The sequence below is a fragment of the Tinamus guttatus genome, unplaced genomic scaffold, assembly GCF_059628265.1.
Source record: "Tinamus guttatus ecotype Peru unplaced genomic scaffold, ASM5962826v1 Tinamus_guttatus_pri_ptg001550l, whole genome shotgun sequence".
Lineage (NCBI taxonomy): Eukaryota > Metazoa > Chordata > Aves > Tinamiformes > Tinamidae > Tinamus > Tinamus guttatus.
This window is the reverse complement of record NW_028290084.1, coordinates 10,445-37,501: the sequence shown is the minus strand read 5'-3', so window position 1 is coordinate 37,501 and position 27,057 is coordinate 10,445. Positions and strand designations below refer to the sequence as shown.

The 27,057-nt window shown below is 64.5% G+C and overlaps 1 protein-coding gene across 1 annotated transcript; it reads right to left on the bottom strand.

Moving 5' to 3' along the window:
- KMT2B (lysine methyltransferase 2B) lies at positions 1–27,057 on the bottom strand. The gene is made up of 17 exons (XM_088539265.1): positions 27,053–27,057; positions 26,421–26,475; positions 25,257–25,394; positions 23,658–23,816; positions 21,629–21,749; positions 21,054–21,132; positions 19,245–19,381; positions 15,888–16,851; positions 14,177–14,230; positions 13,281–13,366; positions 12,566–12,679; positions 10,973–11,047; positions 9,634–9,811; positions 5,094–5,201; positions 4,239–4,322; positions 2,744–2,873; positions 1–278 (listed from the first exon to the last, which is right to left on the bottom strand). The coding sequence occupies exons 1-17, from the start codon at positions 27,055–27,057 to the stop codon at positions 3–5; spliced, it is 2,763 nt and encodes a 920-aa protein (XP_088395391.1). The 3' UTR covers positions 1–2.

Genomic DNA, 27,057 nt, shown 5'->3' with positions numbered 1-27,057 from the left:
GCTCAGTTGAGGAAGCGGCGGCAGCGCTTGGCCCCGCAGTTGCAGGGCAGCTTCGCGGCCGGCTCCTCGATGGGGAACTTGTAGTCGTAGGTGAGCTCCTCGCCGCGGCGGATGCGGCGCAGCGCGAAGATCACGATGCGCTTGTGGCCCTCCACGTGGATGACGCGCGAGTAGCAGTTGGGCTCGCACGAGTGGTTGATGAAGCGCGCGGCGCTGCCGTGCATGGTGGCGTCCACCACCTCCAGGTCGTCGATGCGGAACATGTAGCAGCCGATGCCCTGCGGGACGGGGACGGGTGACGCGGGGGGACGGGGGACGCAGGGGGACGGGTGACATGGGGAATGGGTGACACGGGGATGGGGGACATGGGGACAGGTGACACGGGGACACAGGTGACATGGGGAATGGGTGACACGGGGATGGGGGACATGGGGATGGGGGACATGGGGGACGGGTGACACGGGGGCACAGGTGACATGGGGAATGGGTGACACGGGGATGGGTGACGCGGGGATGGGGGACACGGGGACACGGGTGACACGGGGACAGGGGACATGGGGATGGGGGACATGGGGACGGGTGACACAGGGACAGGTGACACAGTGCAGGTGACGGGTGACGGGACACGGGTGACAGGGGAAATGGGATGGGTGACACAGGGACACGGGTGACACGGTACGGGTGACATGGGTAGTGCGGGTAATGGGTGACGGGGGACATGGACGGGGAACATGGGGGACGGGTGACACGGGGACAGGTGACGCGGGGACACGGGGAGTGCGGGTGATGGGTGACAGGGGACAGGGGTGACAGGGGAAATGGGATGGGTGACGCGGGGACGGGTGACACAGGGACGGGGGACATGGGGGACGGGTGACACGGGGACACGGGGAGTGCAGGCGATGGGTGACAGGACACGAGTGACAGGGGAAATGGGATGGGTGACACGGGGGACGGGGACACAGGTGACACGGGGACATGGGTGACACAGGGACGGGGACATGGGGGACGGGTGACACAGGGGACAAGTGACATGGGTAGTGCGGGTGATGGGTGACGGGTGACAGGGGACACGGGTCATGCAAGGACGGGTGACACAGGGACAGGTGACACAGGTAGTGCAGGTGATGGGTAACAAGGGACATGGGATGGGTGACATGGGTAGTGCGGGTGACGTGTGACACGAGTGACAAGGGACATACGGTGACATGGGGACGGGGGACACGGGGCAAGTGACACACGTAGCGCGGGTGATGGGTGACAGGTGACAGGGGATATGGGTGACAGGGGAAATGGGATGGGTGACACCGGGGACGGGTGACACGGGTGACATGGGTGACAGGACACGTGGGATGGGTGACATGGGTAGTGCGGGTGATGTGTGACACGGGGGACAGGGGACATGGGGGACGGGTGACACAGGGACAGGTGACACAGGTAGTGCGGGTGACACGTGTGACAGGGGCCACCAGTGACAGGTAACGTGTGTGACACGGGTAGCACGGGTGACACAGGTGACACGGGTGGGTGACACCCACATCCCCATGTCCCCACATGTCCCCAGGGTGTCCCAGGTGTCCCCACAGTGTCCCCAAGGGTGTCCCCGTGTCCCCACCCTGCTCCTGTTGCGCTTCTCGCGTCCGTCATTAGTGTGGAGCAAACCCGAATGTCCCCATGTCCCTGGGATGTCCCCATGTCCCCCTGTGTCCCCATGTCCCCAGGGGTGTCCCCAGGTGTCCCCAAGGTGTCCCCATGTCCCCAGGTGTCACCTTGCTGTCGTGGCGCTTCTCGCACTGGTCGCTCAGCACCGAGCAGATCCCAATGTCCCCCGTGTCCCCAAGGTGTCCCCGTGTCCCCAGGTGTCCACAAGGTGTCCCCATGTCCCCAGGGGTGTCCCCAAGGTGTCCCCATGTCCCCCCATGTCACCTTGCTGTCGTAGCGCTTCTCGCGCTGGTCGCTCAGCACCGACTGGACCCCAATGCCCCCCGTGTCCCCGTGGTGTCCCCATGTCCCCAAGGTGTCCCCACGTCTCCGTGGTGTCCCCACGTCCCCCCATGTTCCCGCAGTGTCCCCATGTCCCCCCATGTCCCCCTGTGTCCCCCTGTGTCCCCGTGTCCCCCTGTGTCCCCATGTCCCCCCATGTCCCCATGTCCCCAGGTGTCACCTTGCTGTCGTAGCGCTTCTCGCGCTGGTCGCTCAGCACCGACCGGATCCCAACGTCCCCCGTGTCCCCCTGTGTCCCCATGTCCCCCCGTGTCCCCATGTCCCCATGTCCCTGGGATGTCCCCATGTCCCCAGGGGTGTCCCCATGTCCCCATGTCCTCCCATGTCCCCCCATGTCTCCATGTCCCTGGGATGTCCCCATGTCCCCGCAGTGTCCCCATGTCCCCATGTCCCAGGGATGTCCCCATGTCCCCATGTCCCCCCATGTCCCCCCATGTCCCCCCATGTCCCCCCATGTCCCCATGTCCCCAGGTGTCACCTTGCTGTCGTGGCGCTTCTCGCGCTGGTCGCTCAGCACCGACCGGACCCCAACGTCCCCCGTGTCCCCAAGGTGTCCCCGTGTCCCCAGGTGTCCCCAAGGTGTCCCCATATCCCCATGTCCCCCCATGTCCCCCCATGTCCCCAGGTGTCACCTTGCTGTCGTAGCGCTTCTCGCGCTGGTCGCTCAGCACCGAGCGGATCCCAACGCCCCCCGTGTCCCCAAGGTGTCCCCATGTCCCCCCATGTCCCCCCATGTCACCTTGCTGTCGTAGCGCTTCTCGCGCTGGTCGCTCAGCACCGACCGGATCACCATTCCCGAGTACTCGATCACCATCTCCCCGGCGTCGATGTTCCGCTTGCAGAACAGGCCCCGGCCGTGGATGGCCGAGCTGGGGGCGCGGGGGGCGCGTCGGACCCACGGGACCCACACGGGACCCACGGGACCCCCAGGACCCACACGGGACCCACGGGACCCACATGGGACCCACGGGACCCACGGGACCCACTGACACCCCCAGGACCCACGTGAGACCCACAGGGAGCCCTGGGACCCACCGGGACCCGCATGGGACCCCCAGGACCCACAGGACCCCAATGGGACCCACTGACATCCCCAGGACCCGCGTGAGACCCACGGGACCCACCGGGACCCACGGGACCCACACGGGACCCCCAGGACCCACCGGGACCCACGGGACCCACTGACACCCCAATGGGACCCACTGACACCCCTGGAAGCCATGTGAGACCCATGGGACCCACACAGGACCCACCGGGACCCACCAGGACCCACACGGGACCCACCAGGACCCACTGACACCCCCAGGACCCACGTGAGACCCACAGGGAGCCCTGGGACCCACCGGGACCCACTGCGACCCACACGGGACCCACGGGACCCACCAGGACCCACCAGGACCCACATGGGACCCACCAGGACCCACTGACACCCCCAGGACCCACGGGACCCACACGGGAGCCCCGGGACCCACTGACACCCACGGGACCCACGGGAGCCCCCTGGGGGACCCCCCGACACCCCTGGCAAGGTGGGTGACAGGACAAGTGACAGAGGGGACGCGATGGGGACACGGGGTGATGGTGACGGGAGGTGACAGCAGGTGATGGAAGGTGACAGGGTGACGCGAGGTGACACAGGGTGACGAGAGTGGGTGACACGGGGTGACAGGAGGTGGCGGGAGGTGTCGGAAGCTGACAGGGTGACACGGGGTGACACAGGTTGACATGGGCTGACACAGGGTGACACGGGGTGACACCGGGTGACGTGGGTGACACGGGGTGACGCGGGTAACACAGGGTGACACGGGGCGACGTGGGTGACATGGGGTGACACAGGGTGACACAGGCTGACATGGGCTGACACAGGGTGACACGGGGTGACATGGGGTGACGTGGGTGACACCGGGTGACATGGGGTGACACCGGGTGACGTGGGTGACACAGGCTGACACTGGGCAACGTGGGTGACACAGGGTGACGCGGGTAACACGGGGTGACACCGGGTGACATGGGGTGACACGGGCTGACACGGGGTGACACGGGGTGACGTGGGTGACACGGGGTGATGCGGGGTGACACCGGGTGACACAGGGTGACACAGGCTGACACGGGGTGACACAGGGTGACGCGGGGTGACACGGGGTGACGCGGGGTGACACAGGGTGACGCGGGGTGACACCGGGTGACACCGGGTGACACCGGGTGACGCGGTGACGCGGTGACGCGCTCCTCACCGGTAGACCCCCACGGCCTCCTTGGCCGTGCGCTTGAGGTGCCGGAACCGCATGGCCATGGGCAGCTCCAGGCTGGTGGCCCGGCTGGGACGGGGGGACACGGGGGGACACGGGGGGACACGGGGACAGGGGGACACACGGGGACAGGGGGACACGGTCAGGGGGCCCCGGCGGCCGGGAGGGCCCCACGTGTCCCCAGGTGTCCGAGTGTCCCCTGGTGTCCCCCGTTGTCCCCGCTGTCCCCCCCTGTCCCTGTGTCCCCTGGTGTCCCCGGTGTCTGGGAGGTCCCCAGGTGTCCCCTGGTGTCCCCAGGTGTCCTCATGTGTCTCTGAGTGTCCCCATGTGTCCCCATGTGTCCCCAGGTTGTCCCTGCTGTCCCCATGTCCCCTGTTGTCCCCGCTGCCCTTGTGTCCCCATGTGTCCCCATGTCCCCTGCTATCCCCGTGTCCCCATGTCCCTCCATGTCCCCCCGTGTCCCCGCTGTTTCCAGGTGTCCCCACATGTCCCCATGTCCCCCCGTGTCCCCATGTCCCCCCCGTGTCCCCATGTCCCTCCCCATGTCCCCCATGTCCCCATGTCCCCATTTTCCCATGTCCCTATGTCCCTGTGTTCCCTCATGTCCCCGCTGTCCCCAGGTGTCCCCCCCATGTCCCCTTGTCCCCCTGTCCCCATGTCCCCCCATGTCCCTGTGTCCCCATGTCCCCAGGTGTCCCCATGTCCCCCCCGTCCCCATGTCCCCTCCCATGTCCCCATGTCCCCTCTCATGTCCCCATGTCCCCATGTCCCCATGTCCCCCTGTCCCCATGTCTCCCCATGTCCCCCCCTGTCCCCCTGTCCCCTCCTGTCCCCTCTCACCGGGGGCCGCTGTCGGGGCTCTCGTCCTCGTGTCGCGGTGGCTCCGGCCCGGCCGGCAGCGCCCGGTGCTGGGACGCCAGGAAGCTGAACATGTCGAACGTGCACTTCCTGTGGGGACGGGGACGGGGTGGCACCGGGGGCACCGGGTGTCACCACATGGCACCGAGTGGCACCGCGCGTCACCAAGTGCCACCAGGGGGCACCACATGGCACCAGGTGGCACCAGGTGGCACCGGGCGGCACTGGGCGGCACCGAAGTGTCACCGAGTGTCACCACATGGCACCAGGTGGCACCACATGGCACCACGTCTCACCGCGTGGCACCACACAGCACCACATGGCACCGGGTGGCACTGGGCGTCACCACATGGCACCACGTGTCACTCAGTGGCACCACATGGCACCAGGTGGCACCAGGTGGCACCACGTGTCACCAGGCAGCACCGTGTGTCACCACGTGTCACCGGGTGTCACCGGGTGTCACCAAGTGTCACCACATGGCACCCGGTGTCACGTGTCACCGCATGGCACCAGGTGGCACCAGGTGGCACCAAGTGTCACCAGGCAGCACCGTGTGTCACCACGTGTCACCAGGTGGCACCGAGTGTCACCGAGTGCCACCACATGGCACCAGGTGGCACCACGTGGCACCGGGTGGCACTGGGTGTCACTCAGCGTCACCACATGGCACCAGGTGGCACTGCATGGCACCGGGTGGCACCGGGTGGCACCAGGTGGCACCAGGCATCACCGAGTGTCACCACGTGTCACTCAGTGGCACCACATGGCACCAGGTGGCACCACACAGCACCGGGTGGCACCGGGCGGCACCGAGTGTCACCAAGTGTCACCAGGCAGCACCGTGTGTCACCACGTGTCACCAGGTGGCACCGAGTGTCACCGAGTGCCACCGCATGGCACCAGGTGGCACCGGGGGGCACCAGGCATCACCACGTGTCACCGCGTGGCACCGGGTGGCACCGGGTGTCACCACATGTCACCGAGTGTCACCGGGTGTCACCACGTGGCACTGGGTGGCACCAGGCATCACCGGGTGGCACCGGGTGGCACCACGTGTCACCACGCAGCACCGGTTGTTACTGCATAGCACCAGGTGTCACCACGTGTCACCGCGTGGCACCGGGTGGCACCGGGTGGCACCACGTGTCACCACGCAGCACCGGTTGTTACTGCATAGCACCAGGTGTCACGTGTCACCGCGTGGCACCGGGTGGCACCGGGTGGCACCAAGTGTCACCACATGGCACCAGGTGGCACTCAGTGTGACCACCTGTCACCAGGTGGCACCAGGGGACGGTGGCACCTTGGGCCGGGGGGAGACATGGGCACCCTCCCGTGGGCGCTATAGGGACTCCCAGGGGCACCCGAGGATGCTATAAGGGCACCTATAGGTGCTATGGGGCACCCATGGACACTCCAGGGCACCCATAAGCTCTATAGGGGCACCCATGGGCGCTACAGGGCACCCATAGGCACTATAGGGGCACCCCTAGGCTCTCTAGGGGCACCCCTAGGCTCTATAGGGCACCCATAGGCTCTACAGGAGCACCAATAGGCGCTATAGGGCACTCCTAGGGGCTATAGGGGCACCCCTGGACGCTCTAGGGGCACCCATAGGTGGTATAGGGGCACCCACAGGCTCTATAGGGCACCCATAGGCTCTGCAGGAGCACCCATAGGTGCTATAGGGGCACTTCTAGGCACTATAAGGCACCCATAGGTGCTATAGGGCACCCCTAGACTCTATAGGGGCACCCCTGGGCGCTATGGGGCACCCATAGCCTCTATAGGGGCACTCCTAGGTGCTATAGGGGCACCCCTGGATGCTATAGGGCACCCCCGGTCGCTCTAGGGCACCCCTAGGCGCTATAGGGGCACCCCCAGTCGCTCTAGGGCACCCCCGGTCACCCTAGGGTGCCAATAGGCGCTATAGGGCACCCATAGGTGCTACAGGGCACCCCTAGGCGCTCTGGGGCACCCCTAGGCTCCATAGGGCACCCCTGGTCGCTATAGGGGCACCCGTAGGCTCTATAGGGCACCCCCGGTCGCCCTAGGGCTCCCATAGGCACTATAGGGCACCCCTAGGTGCTATAGAGGCACCCCCGGTCGCTCTAGGGCACCCCCGGTCACTATAGGGCCCCCATAGGCGTTATAGGGGCACCCCTAGGTGCTATAGGGCACCCCCGGTCGCTATAGGGCACCCCCGGTGGCTCTAGGGCCCCCATAGGCGCTATAGGGCACCCCTAGGCTCTATAGGGCACCCCTAGGTGCTATAGGGGCACCCCCGGTCGCTATAGGGGCACCCCCGGTCGCCCTAGGGCCCCCATAGGCGCTATAGGGCACCCCTAGGCTCTATAGGGGCACCCATAGGCTCTATAGGGCACCCATAGGCTCTACAGGAGCACCAATAGGCGCTATAGGGCACTCCTAGGGGCTATAGGGGCACCCCTGGACGCTCTAGAGGCACCCATAGGTGGTATAGGGGCACCCACAGGCTCTACAGGGGAACCCATAGGCCCTACAGGGGCACCCCTAGGTGCTATAGGGCATCCCCGGGTGCTATGGGGCGCCTCCAGGCGCTATAGGGCACCCCTAGGCGCTCTGGGGCACCCATAGGCTCTATAGGGGCACCCCCGGTCGCTATAGGGAATCCCCGGTCACTATAGGGGCACCCCTGGTGGCTATAGGGCACCCCCGGTCGCTATAGGGGCACCCCTAGGTGCTATAGGGCACCCCTGGTCGCTATAGGGCCCCTATAGGCTCTATAGGGGCACCCATAGGCTCTATAGGGCACCCATAGGCTCTGCAGGAGCACCCATAGGTGCTATAGGGGCACTCCTAGGCACTATAAGGCACCCATAGGTGCTATAGGGCACCCCTAGACTCTATAGGGGCACCCCTGGGCGCTATGGGGGCACCCATAGCCTCTATAGGGGCACTCCTAGGTGCTATAGGGGCACCCCTGGATGCTATAGGGCACCCCCGGTCGCTCTAGGGCACCCCTAGGCGCTATAGGGGCACCCCCAGTCGCTCTAGGGCACCCCCAGTCGCCCTAGGGCGCCCATAGGCGCTATAGGGCACCCCTAGGCGCTCTGGGGCACCCCTAGGCTCCATAGGGCACCCCTGGTCGCTATAGGGGCACCCCTAGGCTCTATAGGGCACCCCCGGTCGCCCTAGGGCTCCCATAGGCGCTATAGGGCACCCCTAGGTGCTATAGGGGTACCCCTGGATGCTATAGGGCACCCCCGGTCGCTCTAGGGCACCCCCGGTCGCTATAGGGGCCCCCATAGGCACTATAGGGCACCCCTAGGCGCTATAGGGCACCCCTAGGTGCTATAGGGGCACCCCCAGTCGCTATAGGGGCACCCCTGGTCGCCCTAGGGCCCCCATAGGCACTATAGGGCACCCCTAGGCTCCATAGGGCACCCCCGGTCGCTCTAGGGGCCCCCATAGGCGCTATAGGGCCCCCATAGGCGTTATAGGGGCACCCCTAGGTGCTATAGGGCACCCCCCGGTCGCTCTAGGGCACCCCCGGTCGCTATAGGGGCCCCCATAGGCGCTCTAGGGCACCCTTAGGCTCCATAGGGCACCCCCGGTCGCTCTAGGGGCCCCCATAGGCGCTATAGGGCACCCATAGGCGCTATAGGGCACCCCTAGGTGCTATAGGGGCACCCCCGGTCGCTATAGGGCACCCCCGGTCGCTATAGGGGCCCCCATAGGCGCTCTAGGGCACCCCTAGGCTCTATAGGGCACCCCCGGTCGCTCTAGGGCCCCCATAGGCGCTATAGGGCCCCCATAGGCGCCCTAGGGCCCCCATAGGCTCTATAGGGCACCCCTAGGCTCCATAGGGCACCCCCGGTGGCTCTAGGGCACCCCCGGTGGCTCTAGGGCCCCCATAGGCGCTATAGGGCACCCCTAGGCTCCATAGGGCACCCCCGGTCGCTATAGGGGCACCCCTGGTCGCTATAGGGGCACCCCCGGTCGCTCTAGGGCCCCCATAGGCGCTCTAGGGCACCCCTAGGCTCCATAGGGCACCCCCGGTGGCTCTAGGGCACCCCCGGTCGCTATAGGGCACCCCCGGTGGCTCTAGGGCCCCCATAGGCGCTATAGGGCACCCATAGGCGCTCTGGGGCACCCCTAGGCTCCATAGGGCACCCCCGGTCGCTCTAGGGCCCCCATAGGCGCTCTAGGGCCCCCATAGGCGCTATAGGGCACCCCTAGGCTCCATAGGGCACCCCCGGTCGCTCTAGGGCCCCCATAGGCGCTATAGGGCCCCCATAGGCGCCCTAGGGCCCCCATAGGCTCTATAGGGCACCCCTAGGCTCCATAGGGCACCCCCGGTCGCTCTAGGGCACCCCCGGTGGCTCTAGGGCCCCCATAGGCGTTATAGGGCACCCATAGGCGCTATAGGGCCCCCATAGGCTCTATAGGGCACCCCTAGGTGCTATAGGGCACCCCCGGTGGCTCTAGGGCCCCCATAGGCGCTCTAGGGCCCCCATAGGCTCTATAGGGCCCCCACCTGGCGTAGAGCTCGGCGCGGGCGCAGCCCGAGGGGTTGGGGGGCGCCGGGCGGGGGGCGGCGCCGCGCGGGTGGAACCGGAAGCGGTAGCGGCCGCAGGCGCCGGCGCCCGGGAGCTGCTCCAGGAGGAAGACGACGGCGTCGTGGTGGAGGCCGAGGAGCCGCAGGCCGCTCATGCCTGGGGGGCGACAGGGGGCTCAAGATATCGCGATATGTCGCGATATATCGCGATACGTCGCAACATACCGCGATATATCGCGACGTAGCGCGACGTATCGCGACATATCGCGGTACGTCGCGATGGAGCGTGACGTAGCACAGCGACATATCGCGACGTAGCGCCACGTGTTGTGACATATCGTGATATATCACGATGTAGCGCGACGTATCGCGACATATCGCGGTACGTCGCGATGGAGTGTGACGTAGCACAGCGACATATCACAATGTAGCGCGACATATTGTGACATATCACGGTGCATCGCGACGGAGCGTGACGTATCGCAGCAATGTATCGCGACGTAGCGCGACGTATTGTGACATACCACGGTGTATCGCGACATATTGTGACGTATCACAACGACGTATCGTGATGTAGCGGCACGTATTGTGACATAGCGCAATATATCACGACGTAGCGCAACGTATTGTGACGTATTGCGGTGTATCGCGAAGGAGTGTGACATAGCACAACAACGTATCGCGACGCAGCGCCACGTATCGTGACATAGCGCGATATATCGCGACGTAGTGCAACGTAGCACGACATGGCGCAATGTATTGCGGCATATCGCGATATGCCACGGCGCAGTGTGACGCGTCGCAACACAGTGTGACGTATCACGACAACGTATCGCGACGTATTGCGACGTATTGCAACATAGCGTGACGCGTCAGAACACAGTGTGACGTATTGCGACAACCTATCGTGACGTATTGTGACGTATCGCGACATAGCGTGACACGTCAGGTATTGCGACAACCTATCGTGACCTATTGTGACGCGGCGCCATAGTGCCACGTATCGCGACGTAGCGTGACGCATCGCGACACAGTGACGTATCACGACAACGTATCGCAACATATCGCGACGTAGCGCCACGTATCGCGACATATTGCGATACATCGCGACGCAGTGCGACGCGTCGCAACCGCGTGACGTATCGCGACAACGAACAGCGACACAGCGCGACGTATCATGACGTAGCGCAACGTATCGCGACATAGCGGGATATATCACAACGTATTGTGACGTATTCCGACACAGCGTGACACAGCGTGAGATATCGCGACGTATCGCGACATATCGTGACATATCGTGACATATCGTGACACTCACCGGCGAACGAGAGCTGCCGCAGCCGCGCGCGGGCCCGGGCCTCCTGCACCCGCTCCAGGACGGCGCGCCAGGCGCCTGCGGGGACGGCGACGCGGTGACGTCAGCGCGGGGACCGCGGTGTCACCCACGTCCCCATGTCCCCCAAATGTCCCTCCGTGGCCCCCAGTGTCCCCGTGTCCCCCCATGTCCCATTTCCCGCAGGTCTCCACGTGCCCTGCGTCCCCCAATGTCCCCATGTCCCTGAATGTCCCCCCATGTCCCCCAAACGTCCCTCCATGTCCCCTCATGTCCCCAATGTCCCCATGTCCCTCGATGTCCCCCATGTCCCATTTCCCACATGTCTCCATGTTCCCTGTGTCCCCCATGTCCCCCAATGTCCCCCGATGTCCCCATGTCCATGACCCCCAAATGTCCCCTCAATGTCCCCAGTGTTTCCATGTGTCTCCATGTCCATGTCCCCAGTGTCCACGTCCCCAATGTCCCCATATCCCCCAATGTCCCCTGATGTCCCCATGTCCATGTCCCCCATGTCCCCCAAATGTCCCCTCAATGTCCCCAGTGTCTCCATGTGTCTCCATGTCCCCATGTCCCCAGTGTCCATGTCCCCAATGTCCCCATATCCCCCAATGTCCCCTGATGTCCCCATGTCCATGTCCCCCATGTCCCCATGTGTCTCCATGTCCCCATGTCCCCAGTGTCCCTCCATGTCCCCATGTCCCCAGTGTCCATGTCCCCAATGTCCCCATATCCTCCAATGTCTCCCGATGTCCCCATGTCCATGTCCCCCATGTCCCCATGTGTCTCCATGTCCCCATGTCTCCAGTGTCCCTCCATGTCCCCAATGTCCCCCGATGTCCCCATGTCCATGTCCCCCAAATGTCCCCCATGTCCCCAGTGTCCCTCCATGTCCCCATGTCCCCAGTGTCCATGTCTCCAATGTCCCCATATCCTCCAATGTCCCCCGATGTCCCCATGTCCATGTCCCCCAAATGTCCCCTCAGTGTCCCCCATGTCCCCATGTGTCTCCATGTCCCCATCTCCCCAGTGTCCCTCTATGTCTCCAATGTCACCATATCCTCCAGTGTCCCCTGATGTCCCCATGTCCATGTGCCATGTCCCCCCACGTCTCCCACATCCCCCCATGCCCCCCATGTCCCCATGTCCCCAGTGTCCCTCCATGTCCCCAAAGTCCCCATATCCTCCAATGTCCCCTGATGTCCCCATGTCCATGTCCCCTCATGTCCCCCCGTGTCCCCCACATCCCCCTATGTCCCCAATGTCCCCCATGTGCCCCCACGTCTCCCACATCCCCCCATGTCCCTAGTGTCCCTCCATGTCCCCAATGTCCCCATATCCTCCAGTGTCCCCTGATGTCCCCATGTCCATGTCCCCATGTCCCCCCGTGTCCCCCACATCCCCCCATGTCCCCCATGTCCCCCCATATCCTCCAGTGTCCCCTGATGTCCCCATGTCCATGTTCCCCCATGTCCCCCCATGTCCCCCCACGTCTCCCACATCCCCCCATGTCCCCCATGTCCCCCCATATCCTCCAGTGTCCCCTGATGTCCCCATGTCCCCCCGTCCCCATGTCACCCTCCAGGGTGGCCGCGGTGACGCTCAGCCCGTCCTCGCTGCTGATCTCGAAGTGGAGCCGGGGCCGCGTCCGGAGCCCCCCGGGATCCTCGGGGCCGGGGCTGCCACCGGCGCCTGGGGGACACGGGGACATCGGGGACATCGGGGGTGACGGGGACGCGGCTGGTGTCCCCATGGACCCCCATGGACCCCAATGACCCCCAGTGTCTTCCAATGTCCCCCCATGTCCCCATGGCCCCCAATGTCCCCCCATGGACCCCCATGACTCCCCATGTCCCTCCACGTCCCCAATATCCCGCCACGTCCCTCCATGTCCCTCCCTGTCCCCCCATGTCCCTGCATGTCCCCCCATGTCCCCCAGTGTCCCCATGTCCCTCCATGTTCCCCCTCTCCCCCCATGTCTTTACGTCCCCCCAATGCCCCCTGGCCCTCCATGTCCCTCCATGTCCCCCAATGTCCCTCTGTGTCCCCAATGTCCCCATGTCCCCCCTGTCCCTCCCTGTCCTCCCATGTCCCTCCCTGTCCCCAATGTCCCCCATCCCTCCCTCTCCCCTGATGTCCCCATGTCCCTCCCTGTCCCCCCATGTCCCTCCATGTCCCTCCGTCCCTGTCCCCCCATGTCCCCATGTCACCCATGTCCCTCCCTGTCCCCATGTCCCCCCATCCCTCCCTGTCCCCCCTGTCCCTCCCTGTCCCCAATGTCCCCATGTCCCACCTGGGCTCTGGGGCCACCAGGTCTCGTCGTCGCTCTCGGGGGAACTGTCCCCTGCGGGTGGCTCCGGTGACGGCCCCCGGCTGGACCTGGGGGGGACAGAGGTTGGGGACAACGCGCTGGGGGGGGGGGGGGACGGGTGCTGGGACCCATAGGTGGGTGCTGGGGACCATAGGTGGGTGCTGGACCCATAGGTGACTGCTGGCACCCATAGGTGGGTGCTGGGGCCCATAGATGGGTCCCAGGACCCATAGGTGAGTGCTGGGGATCCATAAGTGGGTCCCGGGATCCATAAGTGGCTGCTGGGGACCCATAGAGGTGGGTCCCAGGACCCATAGGTGGGTGCTGGGACCTATAGGTGGGTGCTGTGGACCCATAAGTGGGTCCCAGGACCCATAAGTGGCTGCTGGGACCCATAGGTGGGTGCTGGGACCCATAGGTGGCTGCTGGGTATCCATAAGTGGGTCCCAGGACCCATAGGTGACTGCTGGCACCCATAGATGTGGGTCCCAGGACCCATAGGTGGGTTCTGGGGCCCATAGGTGGGTGCTGGGATCCATAGGTGGGTGCTGGGGACCCATAGGTGGGTCTCAGGACCCATAGGTGGGTGCTGGGGCCCATAGGTGGCTGCTGGGACCCATAGGTGACTCCTGGGGACCATAGGTGGGTGCTGGGGACCATAGGTGGCTGCTAGAACCCATAGGTGGGTCCCAGGACCCATAGGTGGGTGCTGGGACCCATAGGTGGGTGCTGGGGACCCATAGAGGTGGGTCCCAGGACCCATAAGTGGCTGCTGGGACCCATAGGTGGCTGCTGGGTATCCATAAGTGGGTCCCAGGACCCATAGGTGGCTGCTGGCACCCATAGATGTGGGTCCCAGGACCCATAGGTGGCCTCACCCCAGGCTCTCGGTGTCACTCGGCTCCTCCTTGACGTCCAGGCCGCCCCGGAGCCTGCGGGGACACTCGTGTCACCCACGGGTGCCACCCGCCATGGGGACACCCATGTGCCACCCCCCGCGGGTGCCACCTCCTCACCTGTCCCCCCGCGTCCCCGTGTCACCGGTGTCACCGGCCGCCTCCACACGGGGCCTCTTGGCCTCGGGCCCCAGCGGCTCCCCGGGGCGCTTGGGGGTCCCCCAGGGTGTCCCCTGGCCACGGGTGGCACCTCCATGGGTGACATCTCCATACATGGCACCTCCATAGGTGGCACCTCCATAGGTGGCACCTCCATAGGTGGCATCTCCATGGGTGGCACCTCTATGGGTGACACCTCCATAGGTGACATCTCCGTGAGTGGCACCTCCATGGGTGGCACCTCCATAGGTGGCACCGCCATAGGTGGCATCTCCATGGGTGGCACCTCTATGGGTGACACCTCTATAGGTGCCATCTCCACACGTGGCATCTCCCCTGGTGGCACCTCCATGGGTGGCATCTCCATGGGTGGCATCTCCATGGGTGGCACCTCTATGGGTGACACCTCTATAGGTGCCATCTCCATGGGCGGCATCTCCCCTGGTGACACCTCCATGGGTGACATCTTCATGGGTGACATCTCCATAGGTGGCACCTCCATGGGTGGCACCTCCACGGGTGACATGGCCATTGATGACATCGCGGGTGCCACCTCCGTGGGTGCCACCCCCACAGGTGACACGGCTGTTGATGACGTGGCTGTGGGTGCCACCGCCCCGGGTGACATCGCGGTTGGTGATGACGTGGCCACAGGTGACACGAGCGGGGGTGGCCTCTCCATAGGTGGCACCTCCATGGGCGACATGGCCATCGATGACGTCACGAGTGCCACCTCCATTGGTGGCATCTCCGTAGGTGGCACCTCCATGGGTGGCATGGCCATCGATGACATCACGAGTGCCACCTCCATGGGTGACATCTCCACAGGTGGCACCTCCATGGGTGGCATGGCCATCGATGACATCACAGGTGCCACCTCCATGGGTGACATCTCCATAGGTGGCACCTCCATGGGTGACATGGCCATCAATGACATCACGAGTGCCACCTCCATAGGTGGCATCTCTGTAGGTGGCATCTCCGTAGGTGGCACTTCCATGGGTGACATGGCCATCGATGACGTCATGGGTGCCACCTCCATAGGTGGCACCTCCATGGGTGGCATCTCCGTGGGTGGCACCTCCATACATGGCAGCTCCATAGGTGGCACCTCCATAGGTGGCATCTTCATGGGTGACACCTCCATGGGTGGCATCTCCAGGGGTGGCATCTCCCCTGGTGACACCTCCATGGGTGGCATCTCCACAGGTGGCACCTCCATGGGTGGCATGGCCATCGATGACATCACAGGTGCCACCTCCCCGGGTGCCACCCCCGCTGTCCCCGTTGTCCCCCGTCCCCGGGCTCTTGGCCACGCGGGTGGCAGCGGGTGGCCCCGGGCGCTGTCCCCTGTCCCCGGTGTCCCCCGTCCCGTCCAGCTGCTCGATGCGGGGGGTGACACCGGCGGTGGCCCCCGGTGGCCCCCGTGTCCCCATGGCGCGGGCCGGGCGGCCGGGGCGCCCGCGGGTGCCACCGCGCGGGGCCACCGCCGCCGTCACCTCCCTGTCCCCGCGGGGCGCCCGGCGCGACGAGCGCAGCCGCATGGGGGACGGTGGCCTTGGGGACAGCGGTGGCTTCATGGAGGACCTCAGTTCCATGGGGGACGATGGCCTTGGGGACAGCAGTGGCTTCACCGATGACCTGAGCCCCATGGGTGACGATGGCCTTGGGGACAACGATGGCTTCACTGATGACCTCAATTCCATAGGGGACGATGGCCTTGAGGACAATGGTGGCTTCACAGATGACCTTAGTTCCATAGGGGACGATGGCCTTAGGGACAGAGGTGGCTTCACTGATGACCTGAGCCCCATGGGTGACGATGGCCTTGGGGACAACGGTGGCTTCACCGATGATCTTAGTTCCATAGGAGACGATGGCCTTGAGGACAATGGTGGCTTCACAGATGATCTTAGTTCCATGGGTGACGATGGCCTTGGGGACAGTGGTGGCTTCACCGATGACCTCAGCTCCATAGGTGACGATGACCTTGGGGACAGCGGTGGCTTCACAGATGACCTTAGTTCCATGGGTGACGATGGCCTTGGGGACAGTGGTGGCTTCACAGAGGATCTGAGCCCCATAGGGGACAATGGCCTTGGGGACAATGGTGGCTTCACAGATGACCTTAGTTCCATGGGTGACGATGGCCTTGGGGACAACGATGGCTTCACCAATGACCTTAGTTCCATAGGGGATGATGGCCTTGGGGACAGCGGTGGCTTCACCGATGATCTTAGCTCTATGGGTGACGATGGTCTTGGGGACAGCGGTGGCTTCACCGATGACTTTAGTTCCATGGGGGACGGTGGCCTTGGGGACATTGGTGGCTTCACAGATGACCTTAGTTCCGTAGGTGACGGTGGCCTTGGGGACAGCGGTGGTTTCACAGAGGACCTTAGTTCCATAGGGGATGATGGTCTTGGGGACAACGATGGCTTCACCGATGACTTTAGTTCCATTGGGGACGGTGGCCTTGGGGACAGCGGTGGCTCCGGCTGGGGACAGGGGGGGCCCAGGGGTCCCCGTGGCCGCCGGGGGGGGGGGAACTCGGGGTCCCCGACGGTGACAATGGGGTGGGCGGCCGCGGTGGCAGCGCCTGGACACGGGGACACGGGGACACGGGTGTCACCAGGGGCCGGGGGTGGCCCCCATGTCCCCAGTGTCCCCATGTCCCTCCATGTCCCCCATGTCCATGTCCCCAATGTCCTCCATGTCCCCCATGTCCCTCCGTGTCCCTAATCTCCCAGATGTCCCCAATGTCCCCATGTCCTCCCATGTCCCCAGTTTTCCCCTATGTCCCCCCGTCCCCAATGCCCCCAATGTCCCCTATGTCCCCTATGTCCCTCCATGCTCCTATGTCCCAAATATCCCTCCATGTCCCCAATGTCCCCCCATGTCTCTCCATGTCCCCAATGTCCCTCATGTCCCCATGTCCCCCCATGTCTTCATGTCCCACCATGTCCCTCCATGTCCTCCTTGTCCCCAATGTCCCCATGTCCCCCATCCCTCCATGTCCCCAATGGCCCAATGTCCCCCCATGTCCCCTATGTCCCCCCTGCCCCCCGTCCCCCAATGTCCCTCCAGGTCCCCAGTGTCCCCCTCGTCCCCAATGTCCTCAATGTCCCCCCTGTCCCCATGTCCGCAATGTCCCCAATGTCCCCACAATGTCCCCATTGTCCCCCATGTCCCCCTGTCCCCTCCATGTCCCCAATGTCCCCCCTTTCCCCATTGTCCCCCCTGTCCCCATTGTCCCCAATGTCCCCCCGTCCCCCCATTGTCCCCATTGTCCCCCCTGTCCCCATTGTCCCCAATGTCCCCCATGTCCCCCGTGTCCCCATTGTCCCCATTGTCCCCATTGTCACTCACCGGGGCCGCGGGGGCCGGGGGGGCCGCGGGGGGGTCCCGTCCCCTCGGGGGCCGCAGGGGGGGGAGGGGCTCCGGCTGCGCCTGCGGGGGAGGGGCCATGGAGGGGGAGGGGCCATGGAGGGGGGAGGGGCCATGGAGGGGGAGTGGCCATGGCGGGGGAGGGGCCATGGAGGGGGGAGGGGCCATGGAGGGGGAGGGGCCATGGCTGGGCCGGGGGGGGGGGTGGGGGGGGCCCTCCCCCAACAAGGGGCCCCGGCGTCCGGGGACCCCCCCCCCATTCCCACCCCCTCCATTCCTGGTTCCCCCCCCATTCCCGTTTCCTTCCATTCCTGGTTCCCTCCTCTGTTCCCATTCCCATTCCCGGTTTTCCCCGTTCCCATTCCCGGTTTTCCCTGTTCCCATTCCCAGTTTTCCCCCCCATTCCCATTCCCGGTTCCCATTCCCGTTCCCTCCCCCATTCCCGTTCCCATTCCCATTCCCGGTTTTCCCGCGTTCCTGTTCCCATTCCCCGTTTTCCCCATTCCCATTCCCGATTTTCCTCCGTTCCCATTCCCGGTTTTCCCTGTTCCCATTCCCAGTTTTCCCCCCCATTCCCATTCCCGTTCCCTCCCCCATTCCCGTTCCCATTCCCGGTTTTCCCCATTCCCATTCCCGGTTTTCCTCTATTCCCATCCCTGGTTCCCATTCCCGTTCCCTGTTTCCCCCGTTCCCATTCCCAGTTTTCCCGTGTTCCCGGTTCCCGTTCCCGGTTTTCCCCATTCACATTCCCGGTTTCCCCCCATTCCCATTCCCGGTTTTCCCGCATTCCCGTTCCCATCCCGTTCCCATTCCCCGTTTTCCCCGTTCCCATTCCCGGTTTCCCCCCGTTCCCATTCCCGGTTTTCCCGCATTCCCCATTCCCATTCGCGGTTTTCCCCATTCCCATTCCCGGTTTTCCCCGTTCCCATTCCCGGTTTTCCCGCATTCCCCATTCCCATTCCCCGTTTTCCCCGTTCCCATTCCCGGTTTTCCCTGTTCCCATTCCCGGTTTTCCCCCGTTCCCATTCCCGGTTTTCCCGCATTCCCCATTCCCATTCCCGGTTTCCCCCGTTCCCATTCCCGGTTTTCCCTGTTCCCATTCCCGGTTTTCCCTGTTCCCATTCCCGGTTTCCCCCGTTCCCATTCCCGGTTTTCCCGCATTCCCCATTCCCATTCCCGGTTTCCCCCCGTTCCCATTCCCGGTTTTCCCCGTTCCCATTCCCGGTTTTCCCCATTCCCGGTTTTCCCCGTTCCCATTCCCGGTTTTCCCGCATTCCCCGTTCCCATTCCCCGTTTTCCCCGTTCCCATTCCCGGTTTTCCCCGTTCCCATTCCCGCTTTTCCCCATTCCCGGTTTTCCCCGTTCCCATTTCCGGTTTCCCCTGTTCCCATTCCCGGTTTTCCCCATTCCCATTCCCGGTTTTCCCTGTTCCCATTCCCGGTTTCCCCCGTTCCCATTCCCGGTTTTCCCCATTCCCATTCCTGGTTTTCCCGCATTCCCGTACCGGCCTCGTGGACGATCGTCCGGTTCTGCTCCCGTCCCCCGGTACCGGGCGCCCCCCCCGGGCTCCGCTCCAGGATCCGGCACCGGTACCAGCAGCGGCGCCGGGCGTCCCGGGCGCTCCAGTAGAGCCGCCAGCACCTGGGGAAGGAACCGGGACCGGTACCGGAACCGGGACCGGAACCGGGACCGGGACCAGAACCGGGACCAGAACCAGAACCGGGACCGGAACCGGGACCAGAACCAGAACCGGGACCGGAACCGGGACCAGAACCGGCACCAGAACCGGGACCAGAACCGGGACCAGAACCGGGACCGGAACCGGGACCAGAACCGGTACCAGAACCGGGACCAGAACCAGCACCGGTACCAGCAGCGGCGCCGGGCGTCCCGGGCGCTCCAGTAGAGCCGCCAGCACCTGGGGAAGGAACCGGGACCGGTACCAGAACCGGGACCGGAACCAGAACCGGGACCAGAACTGAGACCAGAATCAGAACCGGGACCAGAACCGGGACCGGAACCAGAACCGGGACCAGAACCGGAACCGGGACCGGAACCAGGACCGGAACCGGGACCGGGACCAGAACCGGGACCAGAACCAGCACCGGTACCAGCAGCGGCGCCGGGCGTCCCGGGCGCTCCAATAGAGCCGCCAGCACCTGGGAAAGGAACCGGGACCGGTACCAGAACCGGGACCGGGACCGGGACCGGGACCAGAACCGGCACCAGAACCGGCACCAGGACCCACCGGGACTGGGACGAGAACTGAGACCAGAACCGGGACCAGAACCGGCACCAATATCCGCACCAGGACCCGCACCGGAACCAGGACCAGAACCGGAACCAACCAGCATGGCGGAAACCGGGACCAGGACCAGAACCAGCACCAGGACCCGCATCAGAACCAGGACCAGGACCCGCACTGGAACCGGGACCGGCACCAGGACCCGCACCAGAACTGGCACCGGGACCAGGACCCACTGGGACGGGGGAACCAGAACCAGAACCGGCACCTGGACGCGCACCAGAACCGGAACCAGAACCGGCACCAGGACCCACACCAGAACCGGCACCAGCACCGGGACCCACCAGGACGGGGGAACCAGAACCAGACCCAGAACCGGCACCACAACCGACTGGGATGGGGGGAACCGGGACCAGGACTGGCACTGGGACCGGGATTGACTGGGATGGAGGGAACCTGAACCAGGACCAGAACCGGGACCAGAACCAGTACTGGAACCTCAGTGGAAGCCGACAGGGAAGAGCCGCCCATCCAGTCCCATCCCATCCCACCCCATCCTGCTCCATCCCGCTTTAATCCAGTCCATCCGGCTCCATCCTACTTTATCCCGCTCCATCCCGCTCCATCCCACATTATCCCGGTCCATCCCGCTTTATCCCAGTCCATCCCGCTCCATCCCACATTATCCCGCTCCATCCCGCATTATCCCGCTCCATCCCACACTATCCCGCTCCATCCCACATTATCCCACTCCATCCCACATTATCCCGCTCCATCCCGCATTATCCCGCTCCATCCCACACTATCCCGCTCCATCCCACATTATCCCGCTCCATCCCACATTATCCCACTCCATCCCACATTATCCCGCTCCATCCCACATTATCCCGCTCCATCCCACACTATCCCGCTCCATCCCACATTATCCCGCTCCATCCCACATTATCCCGCTCCATCCCACATTATCCTGCTCCATCCCACACTATCCTGCTCCATCCCACATTATCCCGCTCCATCCCACGTTATCCCGGTCCATCCCACGTTATCCCGCTCCATCCCGTCACTCACTGGAAGCCGACCGGGAAGAGCCGCCCGTCCCGCTCCGATCGCTCCGTCAGGGCCCCCAGGCTGTCGATGCGGGTGGAGCCTGCGGCAGCACCGGGACCCGTCAGCACCCATGGGTGCCCCCGGAGACCCTCCAGCACCCACGGGTGCCCCTGGGACCCCCTTGGGACCTCCGAGACCTGTCAGCACCCATGGGTGCCCCCAGGACCCCCTTGGGGCCCATGGGACCCCTGAGCACCCACGGGACCCCCTTGGGACCCCCCAGCACCCATGGGTGCCCCTAGGATCCCCTAGAGCCCACGGGACATCCCGGCACCTCCAGATCTTCTGGGGACCCTGGGGTACCTTGGGGACCTTTGGGGACCTTGGGGGACCTTGGGGACCTGCTGGCCGCCCCCCAGCACCCATGGGTGCCCCTAGAATCCCGCTGGAGCCCAGGGGACATCCCGGCATCTCCAGATCTTCTGGGGACCCTGGGGCACTTTTGGGGACCTTGGGGGACCCTGGGGGACCTTGGGGGACCTTTGGGGACCTTGGGGACCCGCAGGCCCCCCCCAGCACCCACGGGTGCCGCTCACCCAGCACCATGTGCACGGCGCCCGGCTCCAGCCCGCCCAGGAACTTGCGCTTGAAGCTGATGCCCTCGAAGTCCACGTAGACCCGGCGCAGCACCGCGAAGCCGCCCTCGCCCACCAGCCCCTGCGGCACCCACGGGTGCTCAGGGCGCCCCCGGCCACCCAACGACGGCCAAGGACACCCAATGGCACCCAAGGGCCCTCAATGACTCCCAATGCCACCCAATGACCATCAATGACTCCCAATGCCACCCAATGTCACCCAATGACCATCAATGACTCCCAACGACGGCCAAGGACACCCAATGTCACCCAAGGGCCCTCAACGACTCCCAATGTCACCCCATGGCTCCCAATGTCACCCAATGTCACCCAAGGGCCCTCAATGACTCCCAGTGACAGCCAGTGCCGCCCAATGATGGCCAAGGACACCCAATGTCACCCAATGCCACCCAAGGACCCTCAATGACTCCCAATGTCACCCAATGACCCTCAACGACTCCCAACAACGGCCAAGGAGACCCAAAGACACCCAAGGGCCCTCAATGACTCCCAATGTCACCCCATGGCTCCCAAAGTCACCCAATGACTCCCAAGGACCCTCAACGACTCCCAGTGGCACCCAATGATCCTCAATGACTCCCAGTGACAGCCAGTGCCGCCCAATGATGGCCAAGGACACCCAATGTCACCCAATGCCACCCAAGGATCCTCAATGACTCCCAATGTCACCCAACGACCCTCAACGATGGCCGAAGACACCCAATGGCACCCAATGACCCTCAACGACTCCCAACAACAGCCAAGGACACCCAAAGACACCCAATGCCACCCAAGGGCCCTCAATGACTCCCAATGCCACCCAATGACCCTCAATGACTCCCAATGCCACCCTGTGCCACCCCATGGCTCTCAACGTCACCCAATGACTCTCAACGACTCCCAGTGACCCTCAATAACTCCCAATGTCACCTAATGCCACCCAATGGCTCCCAATGACCCCCAATGACCCTCAATGATTCCCAGTGCCACCCAATGACTTCCAATGGCTCCCAATGCCACCCCATGCCGCCCAAAGACTCCCAATGCCACCCAATGACTCCCAATGGTTCCCAATGCCACCCCATGCCACCCAAAGACTCCCAATGCCACCCAATGACTCCCAATGGTTCCCAATGCCACCCCATGCCACCCAACGATTCCCAAAGTCACCCAATGACCCTCAGTGACTCCCAATGACTCCCAATGCCACCCAATGTCTCCCAATGACTGCCAATGTTTCCCAATGCCACCCAAAGCCACCCAATGACCCTCAGTGACTCCCAATGAATCCCAATGACCCTCAATGCCTCCAAATGCCACCCCATGTCACCCAATGGCTCCCAAAGCCACCCAATGACCCTCAATGGCTCCCAATGATTCCCAAAGCCACCCAATGACTCCCAATGACCCTTGATGACTCCCCAAGACTCCCAATAACCCTCAATGACTCCCAATGACTCCCAATGGTTCCCAATGCTGCCTAAAGCCACCCCACGCCACCCAATGACTCCCAAGGCCACCCAATGCCACCCAATGGCTCCCAATGCCCCCCAATGACGTTTGATGACTCCCAAGGCCATCCAAGGCCACCCAAAGCCACCCAATGGCTCCCAAGGCCACCCAATGACTCCCAAAGACTCCCAATGCCACCCAATGTCACCCAATGACTCCCAAAGACTCCCAATGCCACCCAATGGTTCCCAGTGCCACTCAATGCCACCCCATGCCACCCAATGACCCTTGATGACTCCCAAGGCCACCCAATGACTCCCAAGGCCACCCAAAGCCACCCAATGGCTCCCAATGCCACCCAATGACGTTTGATGACTCCCAAGGCCACCCAAGGCCACCCAAAGCCACCCAACGGCTCCCAATGCCACCCAATGGCTCCCAATGCCACCCAATGACGTTTGATGACTCCCAAGGCCACCCAAGGCCACCCAACGGCTCCCAGTGCCCCCCGGGGCCGCCCGCGTCGCCGTCCCCGTACGGTGCCGTCCAGCAGGGCCGTGTGGCGCTCGCAGAAGACCCTCTTGTCGCGCTGGAAGGCGGCGCGGCGGCGCCGGGCGCACATGAAGTGGAAGGTGCTGGCGCAGGCGGCCAGACAGCAGCCCACGGTGGCACCGGGACGGCGGCACAGCTCGCAGCGCTGGGGACATGGGGACATGGGGACAGCAGTGTCACCATGGGGACATGGGGACATCATGGGGACATGTCACATGGTGTCACCAGACAGCAGCCCACGGTGGCACCGGGACGGCGGCACAGCTCGCAGCGCTGGGGACAAGGATATGGGGACATCAGTGTCACCAAGGGGACATGGGGACATCATGGGGACATGGGGACATGGGACATGGTGTCACCATAGGGACATGGCGCACGCGGCCAGACAGCAGCCCACGGTGGCACCGGGACGGTGGCACAGCTCGCAGCGCTGGGGACATGGGGACATCATGGGGACATGGGGACACCATGGGGACACCATGGGGACATCATGGGGACACCATGGGGACATGGCGCACGCAGCCAGACAGCAGCCCACGGTGGCACCGGGACGGCGGCACAGCTCGCAGCGCTGGGGACATGGGGACATCAGTGTCACCAAGGGGACATGGGGACATCATGGGGGCACGGTGTCACCAAGGGGACATGGGGGCATCATGGGGACATGGGGACACCATGGGGACATGGGGACATCATGGGGACATGTCACATGGTGTCACCAGACAGCAGCCCACGGTGGCACCGGGATGGCGGCACAGCTCGCAGCGCTGGGGACATGGGGACATGGAACACGGTGTCACCATGGGGACATCATGGGGACATGGGGACATCATGGGGACACCACGGGGACATGGCGCACGCGGCCAGGCAGCAGCCCACGGTGGCACCGGGACGGCGACACAGCTCACAGCGCTGGGGACATGGGGACATCATGGGGACATCATGGGGACAGGGGGACATCATGGGGACATGGGGACACCATGGGGACATGGGGACATCATGGGGACATGGGGACATGGGGACACGGGGACACCATGGGGACATGGCGCAGGCGGCCAGACAGCAGCCCACGGTGGCACCGGGACGGCGGCACAGCTCGCAGCGCTGGGGACATGGGGACATCATGGGGACATCATGGGGACAGGGGGACACCATGGGGACATGGGGACACGGGGACACCATGGGGACATGGCGCACGCGGCCAGGCAGCAGCCCACGGTGGCACCGGGACGGCGGCACAGCTCGCAGCGCTGGGGACATGGGGACAGCATGGGGACATCATGGGGACATGTGTCAGGTGTCACACACACACACAGGTGTCACACACACATACGGGTGTCACACACGGGTGTCACACACACACACACGGGTGTCACACACACGTGTCAGGTGTCACACACACACGTCACCCGGGTGTCACCCGGGTGTCACCCGTACCAACAGGCGTCCCCGCGCCACCGCCGCGTGCACGTTCCGCAGGGAACCGTCGGCCTCCTCGAACACACACGGGTGTCGCACACACACACAGGTGTCACACACACGTGTCAGGTGTCACACACACATGTCACCCGGGTGTCACCCGTACCAACAGGCGTCCCCGCGCCACCGCCGCGTGCACGTTGCGCAGGGAACCGTCGGCCTCCTCGAACACCTCCGCCGACCACAGCGCGCAGTTCACGTGGGCCCACTCGTTCTGGCCCAGGTAGAGCAGCCGCCCCGCGTCCTGCGGGAATGGGCACCGGATGAGCCGGGAACGGGGACGGGAATGGGGCCGGGAATGGGCACCGGATGAGACGGGAATGGGGCCGGGAATGGGGCTGGGAATGGGGCCGGGATGAGACGGGAATGGGGCCGGGAATGGGGCTGGGAATGGGGCTGGGAATGGGGCTGGGATGAGACGGGAATGGGGTCGGGAATGGGGCTGGGAATGGGGCCGGGATGAGACGGGAATGGGGCCGGGAATGGGGCTGGGAATGGGGCTGGGAATGGGGCTGGGATGAGACGGGAATGGGGCCGGGAATGGGGATGGGAATGGGGCCGGGATGAGACGGGAATGGGGCCGGGAATGGGGATGGGAATGGGGCTGGGATGAGCCAGGAATGGGGCCGGGAATGGGGCCGGGAATGGGGCTGGGAATGGGACTGGGATGAGACGGGAACGGGGCCAGGAATGGGGCCGGGATGTGCCGGGAATGGGGCCGGGAATGGGGATGGGAATGGGGCCGGGATGAGCTGGGAACAGGGCTGGGAATGGGGGTGGGAATGGGGCTGGGATGGGGCTGGGAATGGGGCCAGGAATGGGGCTGGGATGAGACGGGAACGGGGCCAGGAATGGGGCTGGGATGAGCCGGGAATGGGGCTGGGAATGGGGCCGGGAATGGGGCCGGGAATGGGGCTGGGAATGGGGCTGGGATGAGACGGGAACGGGGCCAGGAATGGGGATGGGAATGGGGTTGGGAACGGGGCTGGGAATGGGGCTGGGAATGGGGATGGGAATGGGGCCGAGATGAGACGGGAATGGGGCCGGGAATGGGGATGGGAATGGGGCTGGGAATGGGGCCGGGATGAGCCGGGAACGGGGCCAGGAACAGGGGGATCCAGGATAATGAGGGAGCCCTGGGATAACGGGAGGACCTGGGATCCCGGGCGGATCCGGGATAATGGAGTATCCGGGATAACGGGGTATCCGGGATAACGGGGTATCCGGGATAACGGGAAGATCCAGGATCCGGGATCCCGGGGGGTCTCACCTGCGCGGGGGCGTCCCCCTGCTGCTGGCACAGGACGCACTGCCGGGTGTCCCCGCTGTCCCCATTGTCCCCATTGTCCCCGTTGTCCCCATTGTCCCCGGTGGCCCCGGTGGCCCCGGGTGGCAGCGGCGGCTCCGGGGGCGGCTCCGGGGGGGGCCCCGCGGGGGGGGGGGGCGGCGCTGGGCGTAGGAGTGATCGGCCGAGGGGGGGGGCACCGGGGGCGGCGGCCTGGGGACACAGGGGGACGATGGCACCAATGGCACCCCAATGTCACCCCAATGTCACCCCAATGGCACCAATGGCACCCCAATGTCACCCCAATGTCACCATGTCCCCCCAATGTCACCATGTCCCCCCAATGGCACCCCAATGGCACCCCAATGGCACCAGTGGCCCCTCATGTCCCCCCCATGTCCCCATGTCCCCAATGGCCCCCCATGTCCCGAATGGCCCCTCATGTCCCCCCAGTGTCCCCATGGCCCCCCATGACCCCATGGCCCCAATGACCCCAATGTCCCCAATGTCCTCCCATGACCCCATGTCCCCCCAGTGTCCCCCCATGTCCCCCCAATGTCCCCCCATGGCCCTTTGTCCCCAATGTCCCCATGTCCCCAACATCCCTCCAGTGTTACCCCAT

Excerpts from the sequence above, each read along its gene's own strand:
- KMT2B (XM_088539265.1), bottom strand. Across the intron at positions 23,817-25,256 it reads TGGCGCGGGGACGCCTGTTG|CGCTGCGAGCTGTGCCGCCG; the intron begins GTACGGGTGACA and ends CCATGTCCCCAG. Across the intron at positions 11,048-12,565 it reads CACCGCGGCCACCCTGGAGG|GCGCCTGGCGCGCCGTCCTG; the intron begins GTGACATGGGGA and ends CCGTCCCCGCAG.